This window comes from Phycodurus eques, chromosome 10 (genome assembly GCF_024500275.1).
Source record: "Phycodurus eques isolate BA_2022a chromosome 10, UOR_Pequ_1.1, whole genome shotgun sequence".
In the NCBI taxonomy this organism is placed as follows: domain Eukaryota; kingdom Metazoa; phylum Chordata; class Actinopteri; order Syngnathiformes; family Syngnathidae; genus Phycodurus; species Phycodurus eques.
The window spans coordinates 22862026-22877440 of record NC_084534.1 but is presented as its reverse complement, the minus strand read 5'-3'; the positions used below and the strand labels follow the sequence as shown (position 1 = coordinate 22877440).

The 15415-nt window shown below is 37.4% G+C and overlaps 1 protein-coding gene across 1 annotated transcript; it reads right to left on the bottom strand.

Annotated features, from left to right (window-relative positions):
• Positions 1 to 2607: 2607 nt before the first annotated feature.
• soat2 (sterol O-acyltransferase 2) lies at positions 2608 to 15339 on the bottom strand. The gene is made up of 15 exons (XM_061687958.1): positions 14753 to 15339; positions 14573 to 14631; positions 14367 to 14488; positions 13810 to 13854; positions 13104 to 13211; positions 11690 to 11972; positions 10870 to 10945; positions 9269 to 9353; positions 8687 to 8732; positions 8467 to 8596; positions 6626 to 6723; positions 5595 to 5693; positions 4950 to 5085; positions 3844 to 3989; positions 2608 to 2735 (listed from the first exon to the last, which is right to left on the bottom strand). Exons 1-15 carry the CDS (start codon positions 14835 to 14837, stop codon positions 2679 to 2681), a joined length of 1575 nt encoding a protein of 524 aa, XP_061543942.1. The 5' UTR covers positions 14838 to 15339; the 3' UTR covers positions 2608 to 2678.
• Between the last annotated feature and the right edge of the window lie 76 nt (positions 15340 to 15415).

Below are 15415 nucleotides of genomic sequence, written 5' to 3'. Positions count from 1 at the left end.
TCCTTCATTTGGAAGCTGGATTGGAATCAATAATTATTAGGAATAGGAACCCTTTCAATGCCATTATCAATATTTCTTTATCAGTGAAATCCACTCTTATTGGAATCGAATAAAGCGGAATTGTCCGACAAGTAACAATTCCTAAGAATGTCATTACTGGGCACCGCTTCTCAAAAAGTACCGCTTTTTCGATTCCCATCCCGACTAGTGATTCAGTTATTAATAAAATAAAAATAAGCATGCTTGTCATTGTATTAGAATTTTGTTCTTGAAAGAAAATACAACTTGAATCATGTAATTTTACTTTTTCTATAAAATAATACTTGGATAATCCTGAGCTATAACAACTTGAATCAAATAGAAACTTTTTTTTTCCTTGAAAGGTTTTTGGCTTTTTTTTTTTCTTTCTCATTATACAATATTAAGACTTTCCCATGAACTTTATTCTTGTAATTTTGACTTTTTGACTGACTGACGATCAATGCAAACTAGAACTCGCAGACACTCCAACAGCTTCGTCCCTCTTGCAATCAACTTCTTAAAACGCCTAACCTACAATTCCATTGTAACATGCTGGCAATTTTTTGTCTTGAGTTTGTTCTGTCGAGCCAATTATATATTACCCGTGCACTCACTGTAGTAGTCTCACCACGCTGCACTATTTGCATATCTGTTGTTGACCAATACTGGCCACTCAGGCCAGAGTAGCATCTGCTCCATTTGCACACTGATTGAGGAGTATCTGCAACATTTGCACAATCAACATTGTCCCAGATTGTCGTACTACTCGCTGGAAGTCTCGGCGCCCTTTGCACAATTGTCATTGCACCGAACTATTGCAATATTAGTCATTCGAACTGCTCTAAGTGCTAGAGGACTCTGCATCTTTTTGCACAATTGTCAAAAAAATTTAAAAAAAATGTATCGGCATTACCAGAAAACTAGCAACCCTTTATTGCTCAGTCACTGTTTTTGTCAATGTCTTTGTGTCTCAAAAGTGTTCTCTGTCAATTGACTGTCTGTTGTCGTACTAGAGCGGCTCCAATTACCGGAGACAATTTTCTTGTGTTTTTTGGACATACTTTTTTATTTATTTATTTATTTATTTTAAAGAGACTTAAGACTTCTTGGTCAGCCTCGAAAAAAATAATATAAATACTACTTTAATCTCATAAATATTTGACAAATCTGAACCCCCCCCCCCAAAAAAAATATTTTTCTTCTCGTAACGTTAGGATTTTATTCTCGTAATATTGAGATTTTCTCTTTGAAAAAATAAAAATATTTTCCTGTATTATCCCTTTTTTCATTTTATTCTATTACAATCTTAAAAAAAAAAACAGAACCTAATATTATACCTTTTACAACTTCATCTCATCACAATTTTTCAAAAAGGAAAATAAAACAACTTGATTTTCTCCCCAAAATTACTACCTCCCCCCCCCCCCCAAAAGAGTAATCCTGTACTGTGCCCCCCCCCTAAAAACTTTACTTTTTAAAGTATTTAGATTTTATTCTTAAAAAAAATACTACTTCATTTTTCTGAATATTACCTTTTTTTTTTTAATATAATTTGATTCTCATCATTTCGTAATACAACTTTAAACCTTTAAATACCACTTTAAGGATATGTTTTCCTTACCGGTGTGGCCTTAATTATCCTTCGTACAGTAGTGACAATTTAAACTGTTATATACAGTAATAGCATACACTGTAGATAAAAACGACTGTACATTGAATGGAGTGAAAGAGGCTGTGTTTTACAGTGCACAGGGAATTAAGAGTGTATCAGTGTACACAGCATTACATCACTAATGCAAACAGTGCACCAATGCTAATCCCGCTCTTCCTGTATAATCACAACACACAGACACACAAAACACGCACGCACAGAGGCTTTGTGACAAACGATAAAAAGGTCGATTCCACAACCTTTTTCTACCTCAACCAGTGTTGGATTAAAAACGCACATGCACACACATATGACGTGTATGAAATTGGTCATCAGATCACATTTACTCGAAATGAAGTAGAAAAACAATGACAGCTATGTTTTATTCCAACGATGTGCTTTGCAAATATATACTGTACTGTACTGTTCTTGGTACTCAATTACGTGTGAGAGCTTTCAAGAATATACAGTACATTTGGCTTTGGTAAGCATGACAGAAGTAAGTCTTCAATGCGGCAACCTGTAGAATAGAGAGATCAACGGCGTGGCAACCTAATATTTATCCTAATATATAATGATAAACATTTGTCCCATGGTTGCGTCATATTTTTTCCTAAAGGTGGCATGGCCCTCGGAGGACTCAGGCAGATGCAGGACCTGTGTGAATTTTGAAATTTTTTTTACTCACTTCTCATAAAATGGCAACACTTCATTTTCATTATGACTTTTTCACTAAAACACAATTTATTATATATAATTATACCTTATTTTCGCTTGGTAAAATACAATATACAAAAACCACTGAAGCTACAATTATATACAGTATGTGTCCGTATATAATATATATATATATATATATATATATATATATATATATATATATATATATATATATATATATATATATATATATATATTCAAGTCATTGGGGCAGTCGTAACTGCCATGATGGTTCATTCCTTCTTCATACCGTTCTTGACCCTTGCGACTTTCCGTCTTCCGCCGGTCATTTCCGGTGGCTGCACGACCAGGAGCGAGGCGTCACCAGCTCCCAAAAGCTATTCTGTATGACACAAAACAGAACAAAAAGGCTCTTTCTAGGAACTTCATATGCACATAATCCAGATTTTGTTTTTGTTATTAGCATGTTCTATTCTAATCTGATTGTAGATTGCACAACGGCGCTGCCGGACACCTCAGCGAGGGGCCGGCCTACAATTGGTCGCAAAGGAGTTTAAGTACGCCATCTGTTGAGTAAATCCTCCACTTCATCAAACACTGGAGGCTTTCTAAACTTAAATATGTGTCATTGTCATATGTCCATAGGCAAATCTGTCGAAAGAGGCTCACATGTTATAGCAGTATTGATTACTAGACTAACAATGATCAATAATCATCCACAAACAAGAAGGAGTAACCAGATCACTGAGCAGCTTCTTTTTTTTTTTTTTTTTTTGGGGGGGGGGGTGGGGGATTAGCACCACAAAAGGGTACAAAGCGGACAAATATGTCTTTAATCCCATCTCATTAACTTTTCCCCATAAAAAAAAAAAAAAAAAAAAAAAATTCAACTTTAAGAAAAAATGCAATCCGAATTTTGTAAAATTATGATTTTTTGTCTTGAAAAAAATATAACCTCAATGTCATAAAATCGAGAAAAATAAATTGTTCCCCCCAAAACTACTTAGAATTATAACTTTGTTTGCAAAAATGTTACATTAGCATTATAAAATGACAATTAAAAAAAACAAAAACTTTGTTTCATGTATTTATTTTTTTCCACAAGAACTAATACTTAAAACTACCGTATTATATTTAATTTGGTAGAAAATAACATTCTTGGACAACAAATTGTTATCTCCAATACAATGTTATTCTTTTTTTACAATTGCAATTTTTGTTCAATTATTACTTTTTCCCTCAAAAAATACAATTAAAATTTTATCAGATTAACTTTTTTTTTTTTTTTAGAAAACAAATTCAAATTTTGTAGAATAGTAAAAGTAAAATGACTACTTTTGTCTCCAACATACGCTACTTTAATTTTATTTTTTTTTCAAAAGAATTACGACTTAAATCCTGGAATTTCAGTTGTTTGCAGACTGCGGCGTTGCGCCACCCGCAGGATGTAGTGTGCAATGCGGCTCGCTGTGCGTTCGTGTGTTGCGTACCCCGGTGCGAGGACATCGTATTTGCGCGTACCACTCCTGGCAGTAGAGGCACACCTGCACGCCCTGACCCAGGAAGAGACACGCCCACATGATGATGTTGAAGACGGGACTCTGACGCCTGTCGTTCATGGTGAAGTTAAAGACAACTGAAAGGAGAACAACACCAAGATCAATTCACACGTCAAAAAAATAACCGTCAACTGTACGATAATAGGTTTATTATATGTACTATTCACAACAATATTTACACCAACATTCACATAAAAGTGAAACGGAATCATTTTTAATTGAATAATTATTTAAGTAGGTTTTTTTTAAGTTTCTTACATTTAAGTGGTGTTCATGTTCAAACTGTGCCTAATGCAACAGTGGCTTGCAATAATAAATATATTTTAAAGGAATGAAACCACTTTCTCCTTTTTTTATGAACACTAAGGCCCACTACAGTATTGTATTTTAAAGTTGGTCATAATGGCGGTACTTGGAGAGCCAAGTATTGTTTGAGGTGGTACTTGGCGTAAAAGCATTGAGAGCCACTGGTATAGATGACATACAATAATCAATAATGAATCATCATTTTCCTGTTCTATCATATTTCTTCTGCAACTCGATTATCGGTAGTGATATTTGATATCCAATAACAACAATATTAAATCTTGTCATTATTAATAAAATAAAATACAGATAATATGAAGACAATCACAAGAATAATAATACATACTTTTGATTGCACACCTTTTTATTTGATATTCATTCATTTTATTGTTTTATTATTAGTTCTTCCCATTCATATTTTTATTGAGATTGATATCTGGTAATATCTTGTAAAAAATGCATGTTTTGATCTCCTCATTAATATTATTATTAGTCTTTCCTGTATGTCATATATTTGGTGTTTTTTACATAAATTATTTTTTTGTAATGAGTGAAATCAATTAAAATGGTTATTTATTACAAAATTTAAAGGCGTAGAATGAATTAAGCAGGAATTAAATACTAACTTCAAAGCCTTGAATATGATCGTAAAAACAACAACAATGCAATACTCAATAGCTAGTTCAATGTAATGTAATAATAAAAACACAAAAAATAGACTTCTTGGTCACCTCCGAAGATGGAAAAGAGAAAAAACATGACAGGGTAGAAGAATCCCAAGCCCATGGCCAAGGCGTACTCGTGCACCACGGCCGACACGATGAAGACGGACAACATGGCGCCTGTGCGGAACTTCCTTTTAGACAGCTGCGGGTATCCAACACAAGAAATAAGAAACACTGAGAATGCACGACGTACAGTAAAAAAAAGTATGTATAAATGTATGTAATATACTGCATGTATTTGGTTATTATATCCAGAAGCGGCGGCACGGTGGGCGACTGTGTGGAGTTTGCATGTTCTCCCCGTGCCTGCGTGGGTTTTCTCCGGGCACTCCGGTTTCCTCCCACATTCCAAAAACAGGCATGCTAGGTTAATTGTAGACTCTAAATTGCCCATAGGTGTGAATGTAAGTGCGAATGGTTGTTTGTTTGTACGTGCCCTGCGATTGGCTGGCAACCAGTTCAGGGTGGACCCCGCCTCCTGCCCGATGATAGCTGAGATAGGGTCCAGCACGCCCGCGACCCGAGTGAGGAGAAGCGGCTCAGAAAATGGATGGATGGATGGATGACATTTTTGCCTCGGAAATCCAACTTTGCGTCCACCCCAAAATGCTACGTGAATGTCATGAAATGATATCCAGTATTTGGCCTGACCCAGAGGAAGTCCCTGTAGCCGTAGTAATAGAGCCAGTCGTGCACCACCACGTTCCACGTGCGGTAGTAGTTGGCAAAAGATGTCGAGTTCCACCAGTCCTGCGAAACAAAAAAAACGGACGGCGCTCAAAATCATGTGGGGTCTCGCATTCAACAAACGCTAACACGACCTACAAATAGCCCTCGTGGACTAAATTACTCGACCTTTAGATCATTCAAAATCAATCGGAATTTTGACACGCAGGCGGGCAAAATCTATAGCATTCTCTCGAACAGAAAGCAAAGTCAACGATTGACAAGTAATGTGTACTTATTTTTGCCTCTGTTGTCTTCCAATCATAATCAATACAGTTCCTGCTTTCAGTCGTAGTCAAAATCAATAACATTCTTAAGAACAAAAATAAATCAAACATTGGACAAGAAATGTCATTTTGTTACTTCAGCTGACTCATTCTGTAGCAATTAAACCGAACAGAGTTATTACTCACAGACACAACCACGCAAAGGGGTCAAAATCAATAAGATTCTTTAGCATGGAAACAGGACTTGTCAAACATTTGACAAGGATTGGACAGCAAATAAAATCCGTAGCGTTCTTGCTTTCACACACAACCGCACACTCTGAAATCTGGGTCCAAATCAATAGCGTTCTTTAGAACCAAAACAAACGCTTGACAAGACGCCATTCAACGATAAGAAAGCAAATAAGATCAATAGCTTTCTTGCTGTCATACCAAACGCAATTCAAAATCAATAGGGTTGATACAGAAATAGAAACCCAACGTTTATGTGTTGGTGATTTGAAATGTAGCCAAGGGACTCATTGATCTATTGGTATTGATCCCAAAGAGTCGGCACGTGAAGGACTGGCATCTTAAAGCGGTTCTTGCCACCGAATCAATGAAATGTGATGTCAGTTACAAGGTCATCGGGCGCCCTGCTTGTTTCTCAGATTTTTTTTTTTTTTTTTCATTATTACTATTTAGATTTTGTTTTTGTTTTTTGTATCTGCTCTGTGATGGCGTTCTCACCTTGTAGAACATTCTGTCGGCGAAGCGGAGGAGCTCCCCGAAGAGGTTGAGCCAGCAGTGCAGGAAGGCGAAGAAGCACAACAGCAGCAGCATGATACCTGAAAAGCCGTTCGCAATGACGTTGAGCAGCACCGTCACACAAAAACTACACAGCCAGGAATTTATTGTTGCTTTTTTGCCATTGGAGCCCACCTCCCGCCCAAGGGTGCAAATGATTGACTGCTAACTAAAGCGTTGTACACACTGGGCCAGACTTTTGCAACACGTTCAAAGGCATGATTATCGGATGTGTCTGAAAGATGTGTGTTTATCTCATAACATTAAGAAAATGATCATCTCCCAAAAATGTCACAATAATCTCATAAGCATACACAGTTTCATAGCCCCCCCCCCAAAAAAAAAACTTTAACATTCTAATATTAAGCCTTTCTCTCTTAGAAAAATGTTATTTTTTTTCTCACCCCCCAAAAATACCATCCATCCATCCATTTTCTGAGCCGCTTCTCCTCACTAGGGTCGCGGGCGTGCTGGAGCCTATCCCAGCTGTCATCGGGCAGGAGGCGGGGTACACCCTGAACTGGTTGCCAGCCAATCGCAGGGCACATACAAACAAACAACCATTTACACTCACAATCACACCTACGGGCAATTTAGAGTCTCCAATTAATGCATGTTTTTGGGATGTGGGAGGAAACCGGAGTGCCCGGAGAAAACCCACACAGGCACGGGGAGAACATGCAAACTCCACACAGGCGGGGCCGGGGATTGAACCCAGGTCCTCAGAACTGTGAGGCAGACGCTCTAACCAGTCGTCCACCGTGCCCCCCCCCCCCACAAAAAAAATACTATGCTCATTAAAAGAAATGTTAATTGCATAAAATAAAATGGTTTAAAGGAAAAAACGGAACACAAAAAAAATTGGGGGACAAGGATATGTTGTCTGTTCCCCCAGTAATCGATTTTTTTCAGATTAATATTGCATTTGTGGAATATGAATTAAGAATAAACTCATCAATTTTCACCTATTCCAGGGGACAGCCATGTTGGCTAATATGGCGCTCTGCTGTCGACTAAAATCAACCTCACAAGTGCCCTCGCGAACATCACATGACCAAACCCGGAAATCGGGATAGCAGGCTGCCCGTCCGTGTATGTTGTGATAACTAGCAGAACTACGGGTTGATGGTTTAAACAATATTCTAGCAAGTTGGGGTTCAAATCATAATGTCATCAAAAAAAAAAAAAAAACTCTCAAAAATACTACTTTAATCTTGTATGTCTTTTTTTTCTCTCAAATTTTGTTTATTTGAATCTGGTAAGATTAAGATTAAAGATTTTTTTTTCTAGACAAAACACAGTTATAATTTTAAGAGATCATGTCTTTTTTGTTTTAATCAGAAAATAATACTTTCATCTTACAACAACCATTCGAAACCTATGGACAATTTCGAGTCTTCAATGAACCGACCATGCATATTTTTGGAACGTGAAAGGAAGTCGGAATGTGTGAAAAAAAAACCTACACAAACACGGGGAGAACATGCAAACTCCATACAGGAGATTCAAAACCAGAACTTCTGGACTGTGAGGCACAAGTGTTAACCACCAATTCCCTATGCTGCCCCTCTACTCTCCGCCCTACTGTAAATGTATTAGGAGATATTTTTAACTCTCGTAATAAGCTTTTCAGTGTGTTGTTGACCTGATCTACTTGCATAATAGCTCAGTTAAACATTCACTGACTCACTTTGATAAGAGATAATAGAGAAGTTGTGACTGTTTCGCTTCTGGAGCCATGTGGAATTGCGTGTGTGTGTGTTTACAGTGCTGATAAGAAGTACCTGGTAGTATGGAGTGGAACACAGCGAGGACCATGGCTCGTTTGCTAAACGGCTGCTCGCTCGCCGACGTGAAAACAGGCACACAGAGGCGCACCAGGATGAAGTAGCTATAAAACAGGCAGCCCAAGATCTGCAAATGAAGTATGGAGGCAATTAAATTTCAAGCAGGGGCGGAGGGGTGGGGTTGGGGGGGCCACGCTGGGTAATGAACGCAGCTCACCATCGTTCCAGTGACAGCAACGTACTTCCATCTTATGTGTGTGTTCCTGGAAGAAAATACACAATAGTACTCTAAACAGAGGCAACACGTGCCCTAATTGTTTTACTTATAGCTTGTCATCAACCACATCCCAACCACTTTATGATTTTAGTACAATTTTAGTCTTTAGTGTTGTTGTTGAGTGTCTCAAAGTTAAGGTGGCAGGGCCCCAAGCCAACAGCATCTTATTTGATCCTATTTTCATATTTTATTTATATTTTGCAAGTCTCTGGATTTATTGCGCTAATCTGGGACTTCGGTTATCGTATTTCGTGCCATATCATGTGTAAATGTGTGTCGGCATGACAAATAAATTCCTTGAATTCTTAAAGGAAAAAAAAAACAACAGTTTGGATAGGCAGCAGCTACCCACAAGCGATGACAAAAATCGATGGATGGATTGGACCTGCCTGTACCCCACTGACCACTATTCCATTGTGCTGCCTAAGGTGCTTTCTTCCTCAAAAAATGTTTTTCATGGGAATTCTGACTTCAGCTTTCTCAATATTGGGAATGTGTGAAAATAGACTGCAGCCACTTTACCTTGGGTACGACTCCCTGTAGATGAGAGTAGGACAGAAAAGGAAGTACAGGTAACTGGAACATGTCGGGAAGCGGACTTTCTCCCCTGAAAAGTAGTGAATGAAATCATCAAAGGCTGCTAAAAAATATTTTCCAGACATTTGTGAATTCTTCATCTTGAGGGTACCACAATGGGAGATACTTCTCCAAATTGGCTGTTTTTGTTGTTGAAACTCACAAGCAGTTATCATCCCATTATCACTTAGAGGTGTGAAATTACCCACCCAAAGGCTTTAATGTCTTTTGTGAAACAATTTGCTATGTTTCAGTCAATTTTTATCTACAGCTACGGTTGCTGGGGATATTTAAGAGACATACGGTGCCTTTTTTTTTTTTTTAATACAAATTGACTTCAAATAGTAATATGGATTATATCTGTTACGTATTAGCTTATGCATTATGTATTATGTTTTCTCCCATGGGAAATCATGTAATGTACATTCATTCAAACATCATAACACCTTTATTAACTCCAAATTGGCTGTTTTTGTTGTTGAAACTCACAAGCAGTTATCATCCCATTATCACTTAGAGGTGTGAAATTACCCACCCAAAGGCTTTAATGTCTTTTGTGAAACAATTTGCTATGTTTCAGTCAATTTTTATCTACAGCTACGGTTGCTGGGGATATTTAAGAGACATACGGTGCCTTTTTTTTTTTTTTTAATACAAATTGACTTCAAATAGTAATATGGATTATATCTGTTACGTATTAGCTTATGCATTATGTATTATGTTTTCTCCCATGGGAAATCATGTAATGTACATTCATTCAAACATCATAACACCTTTATTAACTCCAAATTGGCTGTTTTTGTTGTTGAAACTCACAAGCAGTTATCATCCCATTATCACTTAGAGGTGTGAAATTACCCACCCAAAGGCTTTAATGTCTTTTGTGAAACAATTTGCTATGTTTCAGTCAATTTTTATCTACAGCTACGGTTGCTGGGGATATTTAAGAGACATACGGTGCCTTATTTTTTTTTTTAATACAAATTGACTTCAAATAGTAATATGGATTATAACTGTTACGTATTAGCTTATGCATTATGTATTATGTTTTATCCCATGGGAAATCATGTAATGTACATTCATTCAAACATCATAACACCTTTATTAACTGCACAAGCAGTGTTTAAAGTATCGTTTTGTCAACCAATGTATCATAAAGCTAAAATAAAGCAAAACTACTCACGGTTTTAAGAAAACCTGACAAATATAATGGAGAGGGAATTTGGAGAGCAATAATGTCACCTGGTGGCCTTTTATAGTATTGCTGTAAATAGCATGTAAGAAATGTAAATATGTTAGCCTTGGTAATATTATTTTAATGCTCGAAATGTACACAGCAAGTTCAATATACTGTTCTAAGGTTACCATTACACATGAGACCGAAAAAAAGCAAAACACGTGACGATGGTTTGAACTCCAAATTTCGTTAAAGTTTTGAACTGTACCACTGTTGGGGTGTTTACAATTTTGGGACTTACACTGGATTATTAACTACAGTGTGAGTAATTGTATTGCATTTGTATTTGTATTGTCGTTTCCAGCAGTACCTTCTTTTGGTGCATTTTTCATAATGATGGGGGCAGATTCCCTCATGAACGAGTAGCTCTTCATCAGGAATCGAATCTGAAAAAAAGAAAAGTATCGAGTGGGAGAAATAATTATTTGATCCCCTGCTGAATTTGTAAATTTTCTCACAAACAAAGAAATAAACAGTCTTCACCCATTATGGTTGTTAATTGTGGTAATAGACATATCAGTCAAAGTGCACATAAAACACCCAAGAAAAAAAGTTGCACATTTAATAAAATAAGTGCCTGGTGGCCATGTGGCTCACATCTGTGTGCAATACATGTACACCGATTACCACTATTCCATTGAAACGCAAGTGGTCTGGGAATCAATTTCATACCTTCCGATCTCATACAACTGTGGGCAAGACTAACGCGCTGTCAAATATATCTGGATTAAGATTGTAATGTGTTACAAAACCAACCTTGGTAAGAAAGTGACAACTATTGTCGTCATTATTTCAGTGGTAGACACAAAATAACTATGAGTTGATCTCAGTCTGGAGCTCCATGCAACATCTTGCCTCGTGGAGTGAGGATAATCATGATAAAGTTAAAGCAGCAGTCTCAAAGTACATGGCAAAAACATTTTAATGATCGGAAGGCAATTGTAGGAAGTGTAGCAAAAACATAAATGAGTAGATATGATGCATATTGCCAACACGATCTGACCATTTTGAATGATCTCTTATGTCAGACTGACTTGCCAACAATGCAGTTTGGTCATAAAACAGTGTCATAAAATTCCATGCGACACATCTCTTAATCACTCCTGGCAAGCCAATATTTGCGCACTGACCTGCTCTAGTATAACGATGAACCGGGAGGCCGGCGGCAGCTGGTGCCGCACCACCGCGTAGACGGGCAACAGTCCAAGAACAGAGATCTGGAGGGTGGCCAGGACCAGAGCTGTGGCCAGAGACAGCCCCGGCTTGGAGGTGCAGCGATGGTACAAAGAGCCCCAAAAGAGCAGAGCGTAGTAGGGAACCAGCAGGGCGTAGACGAACATGAGCACCCACACCCAGGTGACCGTTCCCATCTTACCAAAGGCGTAGAAGAGCAGATCAAACTCCAAGACCAACCTGCCGTTGGGCAACAAAAAGGCATTCAGTGAAGCCAAGCTAAACCAAGACAAGACAAATAAAAAGACAACAAACTAAACCAAACTAAGCTAAAATAGACAAGAATACACTGGCAAACTAAGAACTAAAAAAAAAAAACAAGTTAAAGATAAATTCACCATAAACCAGATAAATCCCTAGATTGCTAGCTAGCTACAATCTACACAGATAGGCAAGACAAGACAAACTAAAGCAAATTAAGCTAAAATAAACCAAGATAAAAGGTGACAAAATAATACAAAGCAAACTCGACTAAAATAAGAAGCCAAGTTAAATAAAGATAAGCTAAACTTGGACAGACAGAACTAAGATAGGTTAACCACAACAAGACAAGATGGCTAGTTAGCTGGCACTTAGATAAAAAGGCAAGACAAACTGCGCTAAGCCAAAGTTAAACTAAGCTAAGCTAAACCAAAACAAACTAAGATAAGATAAAGTTAAAACTAGGACATGATAACTTAACACAAACTAAAATGCACTAGACTAAATAGAAGAGTCCAGACTAAACGTGAATATAAGATAAACCAGCAAAACTAAATAGAACTTAGTAATGTTTGCTTAAGCAGGAAAAGTATTATAACGTGAATTAATTGAAACTGAAATAAAACAAGCTCAAATAAATTAAGCTCAGATGACATCACAGGCTCTGCTAAAACGAGCTAAAATAAAAGCTAAAAGACACTGGACACTTCATGCACAGGAACATCTAAAATACATTTGTTCTATTTCATGCCTGTTTTTTGTTTTCATAATTTACTCCTATACGAAAAGAGCCCTTAATGACACCAATAGTAAGAGCTTAAACATATCGCCTCATAGCAGCAGGCCAGAGGATGCATTTTTTCATCCATCAAGGTCATCTCCCATCTTTTTTTCTCAGCAATTTTCCCACATCACAATCAATAATATCGGGGTGAGTATATAGAACAAGCCCGTAGGCGAGCGAAACCTTCAATCCGCAAACAGAATCCTGATGGCAGACTGTTCTCAGATGAATTGAACTATGTTAAAAAAAAAAAAAAAAATAATTAAAAAAAAGCTAATTTGAGAAAAAAAACGGAATCTTTGGCAGTGTTTTCTCCGGTCACGTACCTGCCCTGATCAATGTAGTCGACAGCCAGCGTGCTGACACAGAAGATGAGCAGCACAGCTACAAACATGTGGTAGATGGTCCTGATGTGGCTGATCTCAAACAGCTCACTGGCGAGGAGGGCAGAAATTTTTTTTTTTCCATTTAGCGATTTTCACATGCCAGTCAGAATCCGAGTTTATATATTTTATGAGTCCGCGAGTGCTATTAAGAAATACTAAATTAAAGTCAACACTTAATTAAAACAAAACTATTTATGACAGTAATTAATTAAAAGTACTTTTTTGTCAAGTTGTGTTTGTGTTTGAATACAGTGGTTCGTTGACTCACAAGTTTAATTCCTTTGGTGACCAAGCTCACACAGTAGCTCAATTTACTTAAATAAAATGTTTTTATAAAGTGTAATAACTGTATGTCTTGGAGTATTTATGTGTGCGATGTGCACCTTTTAGGGGTGTGGCCTAGTGAGTGACATCAGGAGCTGGAGGCAGATTGGCCGGTTAGCCTGCGTGAGCGCAAAAGCAACAACTTGTAAAAATTAAAAAGTTGGGGTAATTATAAGTCAAGGTTCCACTGTATTAATAAAAGCTAAATTAATATTAGAAGAACAGCACAATGATTGGAATGTTGATGGGCTTCGATGTCTGAAGTTCACCTTTATGGTAAAATTAGAAACATGCAAAAATATTTCAGCAAAATCATGCTTACTCCAGCAGTGACACTCGGTCCATAAACACTTTGCCGTCGTCCATCCTGTGAGATGTAAAATTAAAAACACACTCACATGTTTGAAATACGTATGCGATATTACCTTAGCTTAGGTCTAGAACAGTGTTTTCTGACCTTTATTGAACACAGACATGTATTTTAGAAAACAAAATCTCACAGCATACCACCAAACAAAAATCTCAGAAATACTATACACAGTCAACCACCACATACAGTATTTGCGATTCTGCTTTTGTGGCAGGGCGATTCGCTTTTGTGGCAGGGCTCGGCCACTCGGCCCCCACGAATTGTCTGGGGTCACTGTATACTGAAATAATGATGATTTCCACTCAATTTCATCTCAAAATTAATTGCTCAGTGTGAAATCTGGGCCAGTTTATTTGAACAAAAATCTATGGTAGAATGGCAACAGGATAATTGTGCCTTTTTCCACCTAGTGGAAGAGCATTGAATTGTTCTACCTGTCACTACATGTCACTGGCATAGAGAGATAAACAAAGACAGATTGCTTGTAGTAAATATGTAAAAATTATTACCTGGATGAACCAGTTTTCGCCGTCTTCCCATTGACTGATGCATGGACAGGCTCGGTCAGCGCCTTTTCTAGAATATCACTCAACTGATCCTGGACCTGCTGCAGGATCTTCACCTTCACCCTCTGCAGGATACACATATTCATATTTTCAAATACACACCGCGTACTGTGTACAATATAACATGCTGGCTGATGTTTTGAGTTTACCTGCGCATGTTTGTGCCACTGCGCCACATCCTCCATTTTTGCACTGCAATCACTACCTGCTGTAGGAGAGCATATTTGCTTATTATCAACCAGCAAAAAAATAAATTAACATTTAAAAAAAGTTATTTCATCAAGATTATTTGATATGTTTCTATATATTCTTATCATGTACTATCATACCAAGACTGGCCATCCCATCCGGCGTATGAGCTAAGACGCTCCTGTGCCTCACGCCAATAGCATTAGTTGGCTGTCCGGTCGCCATGCTGACTTAACGCCCGGGGTCTTCACCAGTGGATTATGTTCACGTCAAAGTAGAAACAGTACAGTAATTACAGTAGGCACATGTGTCATTGTCGGGACTGTGACTATCAACACAGAGACCATTCAGTGTCCTAACATAAAAAGGTCAAGGGTTGTTGAACTGAGGTAAGCCCTGGTGTTTATGCAGAGATAAAGACTGTTATCAGCAGTTACTCTAGTTTCAGCGAAATAATATTCAACTCACGTTAAAGCGGATGTGTCCGAACCCAAATGATTGCAATTCACTTTATATTGGGAAATTAGTTTTGCTGGTAGAGTATTTATTTTCTTGTATTTTAACGGGGGCATATTATGGAAAAGTGCTTTGTAATAAAATGAAAAATTGTTTAATGGAAATTTATTTATTTGTTATATTTCTTAATTCATTTATTCCATAAAATACTTCAATAAAAAAGATGCTAATTATATCAGGAGCAGCTCGCTTTGTCATAATGTCCTAGCTTTTAATTATTATAAATTAAGTAATAAATTAATAAATACTATGAATTAAGTAAAAAAAAAAAATGTGATCAGCAAAAT

Bases quoted from the DNA above. Each gene is read 5' to 3' on its own strand.
- soat2 (XM_061687958.1), bottom strand. From the start codon at position 14,837: ATGGCGACCGGACAGCCAACTAATGCTATTGGCGTGAGGCACAGGAGC. The intron at 5,086-5,594 runs GTCAGGCCAAAT...GGATACCCGCAG, and splicing joins GCTACAGGGACTTCCTCTGG to CTGTCTAAAAGGAAGTTCCG. The intron at 2,736-3,843 runs GTACGCAACACA...TGTGTCATACAG, and splicing joins TACGATGTCCTCGCACCGGG to AATAGCTTTTGGGAGCTGGT.